This window comes from Pleurodeles waltl, chromosome 9, assembly GCF_031143425.1.
Source record: "Pleurodeles waltl isolate 20211129_DDA chromosome 9, aPleWal1.hap1.20221129, whole genome shotgun sequence".
In the NCBI taxonomy this organism is placed as follows: domain Eukaryota; kingdom Metazoa; phylum Chordata; class Amphibia; order Caudata; family Salamandridae; genus Pleurodeles; species Pleurodeles waltl.
In genome coordinates this window covers 437,810,620-437,827,215 of record NC_090448.1, presented here as the reverse complement: position 1 = coordinate 437,827,215, position 16,596 = coordinate 437,810,620, and the positions used below count along the sequence as shown (strand labels likewise).

The following is a 16,596-nucleotide window of genomic DNA, read 5'->3' as shown; positions in this document are numbered from 1 at the left end:
TCCCTTGGGATGAGGTCAATGTGGCCAAATGTGGCCCAGGGAGGGAGGGAGTGCCCCCTCTCCCTAAAAAGGCATCAGGCCCTGGGGTATGGGGGCCCGGCATGAAATCAGCCAGGGGAGGCTGCATGCCCCCTCCCCTTTATTTAACAAAATGGCCTTAGGGGCTAGGGTCCCCAGGGCCTTACATAGCTTTATTTTTAATACTGGTCCTAGGGGATTGGGTCCCAAGAGCCTAAGGAGGCTTGGGAGGGGGGCCATGTGGCCCCCCTACTCTTTAATATATATATATGACCCTGGGGAGTGGGGTCCACAGGGCCATAATAGGTTAGGGGAGAGGTGCAACATAGCTGTTTTCGTCCTTTAAGAAAAAAGCTTGGGTGTCACAAGGGCCAGGCCCCATGGTCAACCTCCACCACACATGGCCAAGGGCTGTGTGCAGTTGGCTGCCTTCGTGGTAGATGTCCACATTGCCTGGCTGCAAGCCAGGCCTTGTGTCCAACCCCAAAAGGCCATTTACAGCGGTATGCTGGCTGCATGTGGGGATGGCTGCACTGCCTGGCTTAACATATGGTAATTAAATATTACTTTACATTTTAAAAGACCTAGAAATTCACTGAAAAAGCAAGGGTTAAAGTAACATTATAGTCAGGTGAAATGTTCAGCAACAATGTTTTTTCAAGTAACTGTAACTCATGCCCTACGGTAACTTGTGTTCTTGCCATGCACTGCTAACTACCCTACATATTACATAACTTAGGACATCGTTTTTGACATTGTTGATAATATCACTGTGCATGATGGGGGTGCAAGTTATAAATACCTTAGCACATCAGTCATAGTTACTTTAGATAACTGACTATTTCAGTGTTTTTTGGAGTTTAAAACATTACGTTGTTGCTGAACATTTTCCCTAACTATAACATTACTTTAACCTTTGTTTTTTTTCAGTGAATAGATATATAGATAGATAGATAGATAGATAGATAGATAGATAGATAGATAGATAGATAGATAGATAGATAGATAGATAGATAGATAGATAGATAGATAGATAGATAGATAGATAGATCTAGTATGCACCTGAGTTTAGCTCCTGTGTGCCAAGTTTCAGGCTGATTTGTCAAGTGGCGGTCGCGAAAAAGGGGGGTCCCAAAAGCGTTTTCAGCATGCAATTTCCCATAGGGATTTTAGACACAACTACAGTCTGGAAAGATAGATATACAGCCATATCGATAGACATCTACGCACACTTACCTTCTATGTACTTACCATTTCATAGTAATGGCATGCATAATAAAGTCAGTGCATGATAAAAGTATTAGGTTGTAATGCCTGCCTGGTAAAGGATGTTTCCCATGAAGGAATGGTAGTCCCTTCTTTGAACGGTATGATTCCAAAGACCACGCGGTAGTCAAAGACCTTCTTCGTGTAACTGATTGATTCATTGTCAAAATCGGTTTTCTCATCATCCCACAAACTATACGAGGACCTTTTGACATTGAGGGGGCCTTTGTTAATAATGAACGCATCTTTAATATTGAAACTAGCTTCATCATCGTTGATATATTCCTCACCTTGTATTGGTTCAAAAAGGCCCAAATCACGATGCCAGGCTACCCAGAGGACATAATCATTTTGTCTCCAAGAAGATGATAAAGCAGGATCCAGAGACCCAGAATATGGGAAATCCAGACCAGGAGGGATGGACTTCAAACACAGGGAAACTTACAGTGACGCCTAAAGCAACATTACCTCATGAAGAACAGGCAAACATGAAAGATTATCAAAGAAGCTGAAATCCTCATTGCATTCCTCTTACAATACCAATGTCAATAAGATGATGAACTCTTGCACACCTCAATGCTCCCTCATTCCAAGTAGAACATACGCCCCCCAAAAAATGCATACAGGATAGTGATATGCCACCTGCATCACAGATGAATTTGCATTCTCTGACACCGACAGGAATATCTATATGAATAATTTCAACCTTCCATGATGTACTGACAAGAAGTCCTCCAAGATACATATCCATAATTTTTCAACACAAGTTTGGTTTTCTGTCATAGTTTGGACCACATGGCACAATGCTCCATCTAAAAGTCTCCTCCCAGTGGATCCAGGTCTCAATTAGAAAGCCATGCAAATCCTTTTACATACATTTTGTGATGAATCTGTCAGGAAGTAATTATGTACATTGAGTTATTACTGGAGAAGAGGCTAAGGATAGTCCACTTTGTGTCCCAATAATGGGAAAAAGAGAAGATTACATCAATTTTCAAGTAGAGAATAAATGTATATTCATAAACATAACATGTCAATGTATCACATAAGGGTGCTCCTGGAGGTGAGCTATGACAGTGCAGTGCTTGTGAAGGTGACATATTATAATACAAAGAGATGTTTGATGGCAAAATCACACAAGAACTAGCTGATAACTTTTGCAAGCTAAGGGCCTAATTTATATGTTGTTTGTATGTATACTACATCGCAAGGGCGACAGAATATACATACTGCCAACATAATGGTCCACCCACCTAATTTACATGTCGGAGGACTACTCTATCAGAGAAATGGCTATGTGTCCGCCAACCTAATCAGGATTGGTGGACATATAGCCTTTTTTTACTGTCTGTTACCACCAGGCTAACCCGGGTGGTAAGGGACAGTAAAATGAAAATAATAATCCCCCATCCCCACATCTTGGTACAAGACTCCTGTGGTGATGAGAGCATTACTTTTTTATTTTCCCCTGACCTGATTTAAGGCCAGGTTTCACTCTACACGCTGCGCAGCTCCTCCTGTCTGCCTCCGTGCCCCCTACCCTGCCCTTGCTGCTGCTGCGAGTTCGAGGCCCTTCACCACCCGCAGGCACCCACCGGTTGCCGTAAGTATTGTGTGTCTGTCCTGTAATTTGTCTGTGGGTTAATTGTGCTGTTTTTCCTCTTTTTGTGCCTTTTCCATTCTCTGACTCTGTTTTCTGTGCCTTTTCTGTTCCCTGACTCTGTTGTGTGCCTTTCCTCATGCTTTTTGCCTTTCCTCGTCCTTTTTTGCCTTTCCTCGTCTTTTTTGCCTTTCCACGTCTCTTTTTTTGCCTTTTTGGCCATTTTTGTGATTTTTCGGCTCGTCCCGCTCTCCCCGTTCTCGCCGCTGCGTCTCTTGTGCGACCGCCCCCTGTGCACCCCCATTTGCCCACCGCTCCCTGCCTCCTGCCTCCCAGCTTCTCCTCCCTCCCACCTCTCCTTCTTAATGGCGGACGCTGCATTGCCACGTGCAGCGGGCACGCGGCTGGCACACCAGAGGTGCACCAGAGACAAGCCTGTCACCACCTGTCCACACCTGGACCGTGGCTAGCGCCAGTCCCCCTGTCCCATGCACACCCCATGCCACCAGACGCTGCTACACTGCCAAAGAACTCCACGCACTCAACCCTGGCCACCCCAACGCCTGCGTCCAGACCTCCCCAAGGCACACCCATGGACCCTTCTCGTGCCAGGCGTGCAACTTCACCTGTACCCAAGCCACCAAGCACCACAACAACTCCACCCATAACAACCACCTCAGCTGCATCCTCCTCAACACCCGCTCTGTCCACAAGCATGCCGTCCAACTCTGGGACCTGCTCACCTAAATCTCCCCAGACATCGCCTTCCTCACCGAAACCTGGATGAACCCCTCCTCGGAACCCGACATCGCCATAGCCATCCCTGAAGGCTACAAAATCACCCGAAGAGACAGCACCAACAAAGCAGGAGGAGGAATCGCCATAGTCCACAGGAGCACCATCAGGATCTCAACCAACACCCATGACACCTTTGATGTTGCCGAACACCTGCACTTCCAGATTTACATCAACGCCAATACCACCCTGAGAGGAACCCTTGTCTACAGACCCCCAGGCCCCTGTCCACAATTATGCGACGCCATTGCCGACGCAATCAGCACCCATGCCCTCGCCTCCACGGACTACATGCTCCTCGGTGACCTGAATTTTCACCTGGAAAACACCGACGACAGCAACCCCTCAGCCTTGCTCGACAACCTCACCAACCTCTGTCTCAAACAACTCGTCACAACACCCACCCACTCAGCCGGCCACACACTCAACCCCATCTTCTCCACCAGCAGCCACATCACCTTCACCCATGCCACCACTGGGCCGACCATGGCTGTGTCCACTTCTCCTTCTAGAAACCCACCGCTCACCACCAACAACAACGGAGCCCTCACTGCAGCTGGAACAAGATCTCAAAGGACCAACTGATCTCCAACCTCACCCACGCCCCACCACCCAACACCAGCGACCCCAATAGTGCCGTCCTCAACCTCAAACAATGGCTAGACGACTGCGCCACCAAAAGATAATTCTACAAAGAACGAATCAACAACAACGCACATAACAGCAAGGAGATCTTTAGCATCATCAAAGAACTCACGAACCCCAAGTCCTGCTCTGCCGACCCCCCCGCTCACAAGACCTCTGCGACTCCCTCCGCACCTTTTTTCACCGCAAGGTAACAGACATCCACGGTAGTTTCACCTCCCCAATCTCCACGACCACCGCTGCCAACCCCAACCCCAACTCACCCAACCACACCAACCTCTGAGTGCCTGGACCCACACCAACGACGAGGAAACCACCAAGACCATGAGCACCATCCACTCGGGATCACCCACCAACACATGCCCTCCCCATGTCTTCAATAAAGTCAGCCAAATCATCGCCCCCCAGCTCTGCACCATCATCAACAGCTCCTTCAAGACCGCCACATTCCTGTAGAGCTGGAAACATGCCTAAGTCAACGCCCTGCTCAAAAAACCCAAGGCCGACCCCGAGGACCTCAAGAATTACCGACCAATCTCCCTACTCCCCTTCCCAGCGAAGGTCATCGAGATGATAGTCAGTAGCCAAATATCACGCTTCCTGGAAGACAACAGCCTGCTCGACATCTCCCAATCTGGCTTCCGCAAGAACCACAGCACCAAGACCGCACTCATCGCTGCTACCGACGACATCAGGATCATGCGCGACTAAGATGAAACCGTGGCCCTCATCCTCCTTGACCTCTCGGCAGCCTTCGACACTGTCTGTCACCACACACTTTGCACACGCCTCCATGATGCTGGAATCCAGCACAAGGCCCTGGACTGGATCACATCCTTCCTCACCGGCAGAACTCAGAGTCCGCCTCCACCCGTTCCTGTCTAAAGCCACCAAGACCATCTGCGTAGAACCCCAAGGATCCTCTCTCAGCCCCACCCTTTTCAACATCTACATGGCACTGCTCGCCAACATCGTCCGATCCCACGACCTCAACATCGTCTCCTACGCGGATGACACACAACTGATCCTCTCACTCACGAAGGACCCCGCCACCGCCAAGACCAACCTCCACAAAGGACTTCACACCATCGCCAACTGGATGGAGGCAAGCCGCCTCAAACTGAACTCGGATAAGACTGAGATCGTCATCCTCAGCTCCAACAAATCAGCATGGGACGACTCCTGATGACATACCACTCTAGGAGCCGCTCTAACTCCCACCACCGACGCACACAACCTTGGCGCCATACAGGACTCATCGCTCACTATGGCCCAGCAAGTCAACGCCATCTCATCTTCATGTTTCAACACCCTCTGCATGCTTTGCAAGACCTTCAGATAGATCCCCACTGAAACCAGAAGAACGGTCACCCACGCCCTCGTCAGCAGTAGACTGGACTATGGCAACGTACTCTACACGGAAACAACGGCCAAGCTCCAGAGAAAACTTCAGCGCATTCAGAACGCATCAGCACGACTCATCCTTAACCTCCCTCGCCACGAACACGTCTCAGCCCACCTCAGAGACCTTCACTGGCTCCCCATCAACAAAAGGATCATCTTCAAACTCCTGACCCACACTCACAAGGCTCTCCACGACGCCGGCGCTGCCTCCCTCAATGAGCGTCTCAACTTCCATGTCCCGACACGCCAGCTCCGCTGCTCCAACCTCGCCACCGTCCCCCGCATCCACCATACCACAACCGGCAGCAGATCCTTCTCCCACCTCGCCGCCAAGACCTGGAACTACCTCCCCGTCAACCTACGTCTGACCCAGGACCTTCTGACCTTCAGGAAGTGTCTCAAGACCTGGCCCCCTGCTTGTTGGTCATTTATAAATTTGGTAGAGGGTCCCTCTGCCATAGGAATGGAATAACTTACTCCAGCTCCCTGGAGTAATGATGGGTCGCCTGCCAAATTATAAATGAGGTCCTAAATCTCCAATGGCAAAGAGCTAACTTAATGTTATGCCCATTTGTAAACACGTTCAATAAAACATTTAATCAAGTAGACTTTGAAGTTTCAACCATTTTAGGAATAAATGGTGATTGGATCTTTATCAGGACACATGGCAAACACCCTCAATAATAAAAAGAAGAGTTTGTTCAGTGTTGTGCCTAACTGCACTAGACATAGACTATTAATATATACAATGTAAAATTGGTGGACTGTGAGGTTTACATCAACAAGTAAAATAAGAACCATTTACGTACATTAGGACCCAATGAATGATGTCCTGAAAGATATATAGAGAGAGATCAGAGTCAAACAACGATTAACGCAGAACAAATGTGTATCAGCCATGGAGTTGCTCACCAACCATTATGTAAGTATCCAGATCTGGAGACCTCGATGATATTCTGTGGGTATAAGAAAAAGTTAAAACAATAAAATAAATTACATTAAGCACCATTGCAACGACTGCGTGCATGCCATGTAGAAGTTTGGTAAGAGACCAAACGGTGCGTAAACGGACAGAAGTTTGCATGGGATACAAAATTCCAAGACAATTGAGTCTTATGTGCCCTCACCATAAGACAAATGAATTCACCAAGATGCCCATTTGGTGTCCACACTTGATAAGGCGGTTGTAAATTATTAATTGTGACCAGTTTGTAAAGGTGCCAAACAGATACAATTTCTAAACAAGTAGGCTTGTATATATTTCTCAACAAGTAGGCCTGTATAAATCACATTCTTTTCAGCAAACTTGTCAACCGGTATAAACACTTGACACAAGCAACGTGTTAATTGGTGTCCATAAACGGTCTAATTAGGAAGGGAAAGAATTAATCTTCACTGAAAGCCAGGATAAATCACATTTCTTAACCACAGCCTCTCTGCTTCTAAAAATATGGAGTGTCATATTATACATGTTTGTGAAAACATCTTTTAGCAAGCTGACAAACCAGCAAAATTCAAACTCTTCACCCACACTTCCGAGGCACTCATCACACTAGCCCAGAACACCTTTACAATCATATCTGCTTTCACAAACCTTCCAGGCACCGTTGAGCATTCTCCTATATAAAACAAACTGCCGCTATCCATAAGAGCCTCCTCCTCACTTCTTGAATTACACAAGAATCTGAGAACCCGACTTTTCAAGGTGCCTACACTCACACCTGATCAGTGCCAGGGTACCCTGCTGAGGGATAGTGCACTCTACAAATCTGCATAACATAACATAACAAGTGGGGAAACAAAAATAACAAACTGCAAATAGAATGTATAAATTACATTTCTGTCAACTTGCAGAGCGTCTTGTAAACATCTTTTTTCGATGTAAGGAGGGAACCAAAACAAGCCTAGTAGATGTGCTTATCCCCCACCCAGGAATCACAAATTATCTTAGAAGATAGTAAAAGGCAAGAGGTAACTAGTAACCTCTGCAGGAGCTTGTATGAGTCCTTATAACGAATAATGGATTCGCTTTTCCTCCCGCAATTATAATCCCTGTAATAGGAAAGAAGATCTCAAGTTAACTGGAGAACAATAAAAAAGACAAATACTTGCTTTCATATTGTCAAAAGGATATGTTTCAAAAACAAAGTCCCACTACTAACAGTTTCCAGAAGCGGCGGCCACAAATCACAAGGGGAAGGGACGGGGAAAGACACAAGGGGAGAAAATAAAAAAGTTAAAAAAAAGAAATTAAACTTACCTTCACGGATGCCGCAGCCTCGTTTGTCGCTTCTCTTTTGTCGATGTGGTGACACCAGCACAGGCTTGCCAGCAATTCTGTCACTGTTTACATGCTAAATATAGCATGTAAGCAGCATCAGGATTGGCCTGAGTGGCAGTCACTGCCACTCAGACACAGCCCTGGGGTTGTGCTGTTTCTCCAGCCTGGCTGTGTGTACAGCTGGACTGGAGAAACCTAGGTGCGCATGCGTGTTTGGTAGTCCTCAGACGGCCGGCCAAACACACATGGGTGCTTAGCGCACACTCCCCCCCTCCCGCCTCCCCGTGGTCCAGCCCTGCCCCTCGCTGCATCTACTATGCCAGAATCAGAAAAATAAAATGATAGAAAACTATTGTTTTATTTTTCTGCCGCTGGTCCAGCTAGTGGGGCGATGGATGTCCTTCACCATAACGATGGAGCCTCCCCTGACAGTTTTGCTTCCACTGGTCAACCTAAGAGGATGAAGTGGAGCCTTGTTGAAAAATCATTTTGTGGAACCAGTTCCACCGCATTATATAGACAATACACTGCATTCACTTTGCCTTCTGGTGAGAAGAAAAGTGGACATGAAAGAATTCAGGCTTGTTCTTAATTTTAAAAAGGAAATTAGGTGGGAGAAGAAAGAAAAATGTAAAATGTTTCCCTCATTTTAACCATCTACATCATGGCTTTAGATGTGTATGCTTCTACCTTCCCACCGTCAGAATCTTCAAAGATCATTTGAGTTTTTAATGGAAGAAAACATTAGCAGTACAAAGTCCTGCCTTCCGACCTCACGTTGGCTCCATCAGCTTTCTCCAATTTCATATTGTTGGTAGCATCATATTAAGGAAAAGGAAAGGATTTCTTCCCCTAAATGTAAATGAGTGGCTACTAAATGATCATTCAATTCAAAGGAGTCAGCAAGATTTCCACACATGTGATCATCTTCAGTTTTTGGAACTTCATACAAACATAAATAGTTCCAGACAAATTCCAACACAACATTACATTTTTTTGCTGAAATTCTGGCCACATAAAACAGGAAAAAGGACTCAGAAAAAATTATAGAAATACCACCAACACTTGTCTCATAGAAACACAGGGGCCCATATTTAAGAGGGCCTTGTGCCATTCTAATGCCACATTAGCGTAATTTTTTGATGATAATGTAGTGTTAGAAGGTCAAAAATGCTGCACCATATTTACAAAGTGGCGCAATGCATGCATTTTGACACTTTGTAACCCTTTGTGCCACATAATGGCTGGACAAGGCATAATGTATGCAGAGGGGGAGTTCCCCCGTTATGGGGGGGGGGCAAAAAAATGCCACAAGGAAATCTAAGAGTTTTCCTTGTACTATTTTTTTCAGCACTTTTAATGCCTGCTAAGAGCAGGCATTAAAGGAATGCTCCCTTTGTTTTTAATGGGCCTCTGGGTGCTTTGCAGGATCAGCTTCAACATTTTTGACACTAATCCTGCAAAGCGCCAGACTGGCCTGAAAAATGATGATGCTAGTACCCCTGACTACCCCCGTGGTGCGCCATATTTTAAATACCGCACACACATGGTGGCATTAGGGGGTGCTAAGGGGTGCACTAGGTGCACTAGGTGCACTGCCACTTTTCATAAATCTGCCCCAATAATTTATTTTATTGCAACACAGTGCATCTTCTACTTAGATACTGTTCAGTCTACCACCATCCTAAATTGACTGGGAGAGGATTGACATCCTGTTCAAGAATTTGCCATTTTTGTTTGTCATACAGTATGGGCAGGGGGAGGACATTACCCACTAGAATATATCTGCTGAGTAGTGAAAACACAGACCTGTAAAATAGCGTAGGTGGAAAGGAGAACTCCTTCTTGGGCATAGGATATCAAGTGACTGATTCTATACAACAAAGGACACTGATTCATTAAACAAACATGAAGAATAAATAACTGTGGAGCAAAGTTTTTGTGAATGAATGATAAATTAAGTCCTTAAAACTGAATTGCTTCATAAGTCGATGGTGTTTATCAACCTCGTATAATTGTACGTAAACCTTCTTATTTCAGGAGAAAACCAATCCAATTACTGTATTCAACTGGGACACCTTGGTAATGACAACACTTATTCTGTTCCACGGCTCAATCGAAACAGTCAGCACAACCTTGAGGTTTGGATTTATACATCTAATGAAAAACCCCAAGATTCAAGGTAAACAGAAAAACTATTTATGTTATCTATTGGACTAATTTCCAAACTATATGCACATATGATAGAAGGGGGACCGGCTTGTGCAGATAGGGATATGAAAAATTCAATGCCAAGATCAAAAACTAGAAAAAGGCAATGAGTCCAAAAGTGGAAGGGGTTAGTCAGAGCATACATTTCCTAAAAGGAGGGGCATTAGTTTGGATAGTCAAGTGACTACTGTGTGACATCATTTTAGTTAGTATGTGTTAGTCACAAGTTTCAAGAAGTAACATTAATTTCACAGCGGTTCCGCCCAGGTTTACTTGAAGGATTAACATTTCAGTAATGTTTTATGGCTATTTTTTAAAGAACTGGCCACTCTTGATGGACACAAACTCTGTGATTTTTTGATTTCATGTTGCACTTGGCCACAAACAAGAGCTATCCCAATTGTCCTTTTTGGGAATATGAACATTCCAGGACAAGAGCAGTTTGTCTCCAGAATATGTCAACTGATCAATTCCTGCCAAAAGTAGCTTTGCTGCCGAGGCCATGACCAGCCTGCCAAATCTAGGAAGGAGCCGCTTAAGGAAAAAAAACTCTGATGGTAAGTCTGACGTGGATCTTTTTATGCGGACTCCAGAAATGGGGCTCACTCTTCAATATAAAAAAATGTAAATCGTCCATGCACTCAGAGGATTCACTTGGCACTTGCTGAAAACCTGTGAGCTTTTTGTGTCAGCGGCCACCACGGTTAACATGGCAGTCTTGTACAGGTAATAAACTAATGAGAATGACATCGGAGAACCTCAGTGTTTATGCTCTCTCTGCTTTTAAAATTGTCACTGCAGGCTAGTGACTAATTTTATCAATTCTCATTGGCACACTGGAACACCCTTACAATTCCCTTGTATATGGTACCTTGGTACCCAGGGTATTGGGGTTCCAGGAGATCCCTATGGGCTGCAGCATTTCTTTTGCCACTCATATGGAGCTGAGACAATTCTTACACAGGACTGCCACTGCTGCCTGAGTGAAATAATGTCCACGTTATTTCGCAGCCATTTTACACTGCACATAAGCAACTTATAAGTCACCTATATGTCTAACCCTCACTTGGTGAAGGTTAGGTGCAAAGTTACTTAGTGTGTGGGCACCCTGGCACTAGCCAAGGTGCCCCCACATTGTTCAGGGCAAATTCCCCGGACTTTGTGAGTGCGGGGACAAAATTACATGTGTGCACTACATATTGGTCAATACCTATATGTAGCGTCACAATGGTAACTCCAAACATGGCCATGTAACATGTCTCGGATCATGGAATTGTCACCCCAGTACCATTCTGGTATTGGGGGGACAATTCCATGCATCCCCGGGTCTCCAGCACAGAGTCTGGGTACTGTCAAACTAACTTTCCGGGGTCTCCACTGCAGCTACTGCTGCTGCCAACCCCTCAGACTGGTTTCTGCCCCCCTGGGGCCTGGGCATCCTGGTCCCAGGAAGGCAGAACAAAGGATTTCCTCTGAGAGAGGGTGTTACACCATTTCCCTTTGGAAATAGGTGTGAAGGGCTGGGGAGGAGTAGCCTCTCCTGGCCTCTGGAAACGCTTTGAAGGGCACAGATGGTGCCTTCTCTGCATGAGCCAGTCTACACAGGTTCAGGGATCCCCCAGCCCTGCTCTGGTGTGAAATTGGACAAAGGAAAGGGTAGTGACCACTCCCCTGACCAGCACCTCACAGGGGAGGTGCCCAGAGCTCCTCCAGTGTGTCCCAGACCTCTGCCATCTTGGATGCAGAGGTGTGAGGGCACAATGGACAGCTCTGCGTGGCCAGTGCCAGCAGGTGACGTCAGAGACCCCTCCTGATAGGTGCTTACCTTTCTCTGTAGCCAATCCTCCTCTGTGGGCTATTTAGGGGTCTCTCCTGTGGGTATCTCACCAGATAACGAATGCAAGAGCTCAACAGAGTTCCTCTGCACTTCCCTCTTCAACTTCTGCCAAGGATCGACCGCTGACTGCTCCAGGACGCCTGCATAACCGCAACAAAGTAGCAAGAAGACTGCCAGCAACATTGTAGCGCCTCATCCTGCCGGCTTTCTCGACTGTTTCCTGGTGGTGCAAGCTCTGTGGGCTGTCTGCCTTCACCCTGCACTGGAAGCCAAGAAGAAATCTCCTGTGGATCGACGGAATCTTCCCCCTGCTAACGCAGGCACCAAACCTCTGCATCACCGGTCCTCTGGGTCCCCTCTCATCCTGATGAGCGTGGTCCCTGGAACACAGGAGCTGGGTCCAAGTGTCTTTGACAGTCCAGTGGCCCTTCTGTCCAAATTTGGTGGAGGTAAGTCCTTGCCTCCCCACGCCAGACAGTAATCCTGTGTACAGCGTGAACTGCAGCTGCTCGGGCTTCTGTGCACTTTTGCAAGACTTCCTTTGTGCACAGCCCCCTCTGTCTCCTCCTCCAAAGGGCGACCTCCTGGTCCTTCCTGGGCCCGAGCAGCACCCAAAATCCTCAACCGTGACTCTCGCAGCTAGCAAGGCTTGTTTGCAGTCCTTCTGCGTAAAAACAACTCTACATCCTCCAGCACACCGTGGGACATCTTCTGACTAAAGGAGAAGTTCCTGGCACCTTCCGATGTTGCATAATCTTTGGCTTCTTCCACCCGGAGGCAGCCCTTTTGCATCTTCATCTGGGGTTTAGTGGGCTCCTGCCCCCCTGGACACTTACGTGACTCTTGGACTTGGTCCCATTCCTTAACAGGTCATCAGGACCAGGAATCCATCTTCAGTGTTTTGCAGTCAGTTGTCGTCCTTGCAGAATCCCCTATCTCAACTTTACTGTCTTTCTGGGGTAGTGGGGTAACTTTACTCTTGGGTCTTGGGGTGGGGTATCTTGGACACCCTTAGGGTTTTCTTACACTCCCAGCGACCCTCTACACACTACACTAGGCCTGGGGTCCATTCGTGGTTCGCATTCCACTTATGGAGTATATGGTTTGTGTTGCCCCTAGGCCTATTTCTCCCTATTGCATTCTATTGTGATTCTCCATTGTTTGCACTACTTTTCTAACTGTTACTTACCTGATTTTGGTTTGTGTGCATATAATTTGTGTATATTACTTACCTCCTAAGGGAGTATATCCTCTGAGATACTTTTGGCATGTTGTCACTAAAGTAAAGTACCTTTATTTTTAGTAACTCTTGGTATTGTGTTTTCATCTGATATAGTGCTATATGATGTAAGTGGTGTAGTAGGAGCTTTGCATGTCTCCTAGTTCAGCCTAAGCTGCTCTGCTATAGCTACCTCTATCAGCCTAAGCTGCTACAACACCTCTATTCTACTAATAAGGGATAACTGGACCTGGCAGAAGGTGTAAGAACCACAAGGTACCCACTATAAGCCAAGCCAGCCTCCTACACCAGGGGAGAGACAAGAAGAGTATTGCAGAGAAGCATGAAATACTGGTGAGAGAGGTGACCGAGCACCAGCATCAACTCTTCATCACCTCTAAATTGCCAATTGGAAGGAGAGTGGCAGTTCATCAACAGATCGTGGACAAGATTAACAGTGTGGCAGAGATCAGGAGAACTGTCACTGAGTGCGAGAAACGCTGGCATGAATGCAAGCGGAGGACAAAGGAGAAAATGACACAGAACAGTAAGGCAGCACTGCAGACCAGAGGTGGGAGTCCAGCACCGCAAGAGGATCTGGATGAGATGGAGGAGATGGTTGCAGGCATCATCCCAGAGGAAATTGTCACTGGTATTGCTGGACAGGACAGCAGACTATCAGGAAACAACACATATGCAGGGTAAGTTACATGGGGGACCAAAATGCCAAAATGTCAAGTGAAAGAAAAGGGAGGCACATACCTTCTACACAATGCATGTCAGCCCTGCAAATCAGGCAGTGAAAAGGGCAAAGAGGGACGACATGGGACTCCCTGCACTGCCCATGCCAGGTGCATGGGCCGTGCGGGGGCATCCAGGGGCACAGCACATCACAATACCAACAGTCTTTGCATGGAGGTACACCGCCATGCCAAGGCTGCTGGAAATGCTGAAGCAGACCAAGAGGGTAGGGTAGAACGTAAAACTGGTCTGGTGTCACAGAACAGTTGGTATTGTCAGAATGTAGAGGATAATTCCCAGTCTCAGGCCATTGGCTCAAGTGGCATTCCCCATTGACAACATTTGCCACAACTACCTGTGCTGTGTGCGCTGGTCAATTAGGAAATGGCAGTTAGGTGCCTATGGATCAAACACACTCGAAATCAGGGTTCAGTCCGACTACGTGATCAATCCCCATGAATCCCTATCCAAGTGCAACTCCTGTCAACTAGTCATGTCCAGAGACTCAATAACCATCAGGCACTGTCACATACATAATGGTGAACACAGCAGTCATCTCATACCCATGCTGGCCATCCCTGTGTTTACCCCTGTGCATACGCAAACATCAACATGAGAAACTACCAATGGTAACTTGCATTGTCTCATGGAAATGATATGCATGGTGTGGTGCTAGGTCTCAGCACCGCATAGGTGTATGTGAAAAATGACAGACTGAGATAGGGTCACATTGTCATGTGTGTTGCTGTGGCATCAGCACACCAACAATCATTGCAAGGCCTCACCATGCAAATGGAAGCAGAGGGAGGGTTGATGAGGACAACAAGGTGGCAAGCCACAATTTGGACAGAACCCACACCTAGAAGATGTGACGCAGACAATTGCCCAAACTGCCCTTCACTACAGGTGACATGCAGGTGGGACATAGGGCTGAGAGATTGCAAACATTAATGACAGGATCAATGCATGGGAACCAAGATGACAATGTACCATCAGTAGGAAGTCAGTGATGTCACATTACAACTGGCACAACACAGACACACTAATTGTACAATATCACATTGCAGAGGACAATGGCTCTCCTGTGGATCTGCCTGTCCTGGACTACCCTGATGGCATTGATGACCAGCTGACAACCATCAGCCAGGAAACCCTCCAAGATGTTCTGGGAACCCTCCAGACACCACCTCCAGTTGCAAGGAGGAGCGTACAAGTAGCAGCCATCCCAGAGGACCCACCCACCACCCCAGTAGTATGACCTGCCAGCTCAAACACAGCTCAGGACTCTGATGACACAGGGACCACCTTTGAGAGGACAGTGGTGGGAGTACAGCGGGAGCTGGCCAAGGAGGTATGGGTGGGGATGCAAACTATGGCAGCCAGCCTTGAGGGGATGCACATGTGCATGATAATGTCCACTGAACAGACAGCAGCCAAGCAAGTCACACAATCCCTACTGCATGGAGTCCAACAGTGTGTGAGGGACCTTACCACTGCTGTGAGGGAGTTGCCACAACACCTTCCCTCCCAATCTTGCTGCTGCATGCATGACAACAAGCAAGACTCCATGAACCGGGACCTGGCCTCTCTCAGGGCAGACATGGCTGCCTACAACAGGGATGTTGCTGCCATACTCAATAATCAGCAGCTCCTCCTTGCTGCAGTGATGCCATATGTAGTTCCACAGATGGCAGCTGCCGGGAATTTGGTGTCCACTTTTCCAACCACTGAAGTGTGTGTGGCCCCCTCAAACCCACCACCGTCACCATCAAGGGCAGAGGAGACGACACACGCATCAGAGGATGAGGATGTGGAACCGATCATTTTCACCCGTAGGAGTACCCGGTAGTGTCGCATAGACTCTCATTATCTTAATGAGACTACTGGATTTTGAGCAACAAGATCGTCCACGATGTGGGGGACTGAGTCTGGCCCACAGTAGATGACGCTTGTTACTCCAAATCCGGGTTTTTCTCTGGCTAACTAGCAGTGCCTCATCTCTCCCAAATGGTAGAGACAATTGGGCAGCCCAGCGCATGACATCTCAGTACTTCTCAGGGAAGTCGTGGTCACTCAGGTCAGAACCGGTTCGCTCATACACAGTGCGGTCTCATATATAAATGACAATAGAGGCAGTATAAGTTTTAAGCATTGGTTTAATAAAACAACTGCATTTTGGATAACAAAGCGTGAGCCGCAATAATCAGAACTACACAACACAAGGGGGGTCATTCTGACCCTGGCGGCCGGTGGCCGCCAGGGCCACCGACCACGGGAGCACCGCCAACAGGCTGGCGGTGCTCCCACGAGCATTCTGACCGCGGCGGTTCAGCCGCGGTCAGAAGCTGAAAGTCGGCGGTCTCCCGCCGACTTTCCGCTGCTCAGGGGAATCCTCCATGGCTGCGGAGCGTGCTCCGCAGCCATGGGGATTCTGACACCCCCTACCGCCAGGAACAGGATGGCGGTAGGGGGTGCCGCGGGGCCCCTGGGGGCCCCTGCAGTGCCCATGCCCATGGCATGGGCACTGCAGGGGCCCCCGTAAGAGGGCCCCGCAAAGTATTTCAGTGTCTGCCATGCAG

At 47.5% G+C, this 16,596-nt stretch overlaps 1 protein-coding gene across 1 annotated transcript in view; it reads left to right on the top strand.

Annotated features, from left to right (window-relative positions):
- LOC138259483 (cytochrome P450 2F2-like) overlaps window positions 1-16,596 on the top strand; it is an 883,779-nt gene that overhangs the window by 590,978 nt on the left and 276,205 nt on the right. Inside the window, exon 7 of the mRNA XM_069207253.1 lies at window positions 10,050-10,191. Within this exon, the coding sequence (XP_069063354.1) occupies window positions 10,050-10,191 (142 nt within the window). The remainder of the gene's footprint in view (window positions 1-10,049; window positions 10,192-16,596) is intronic.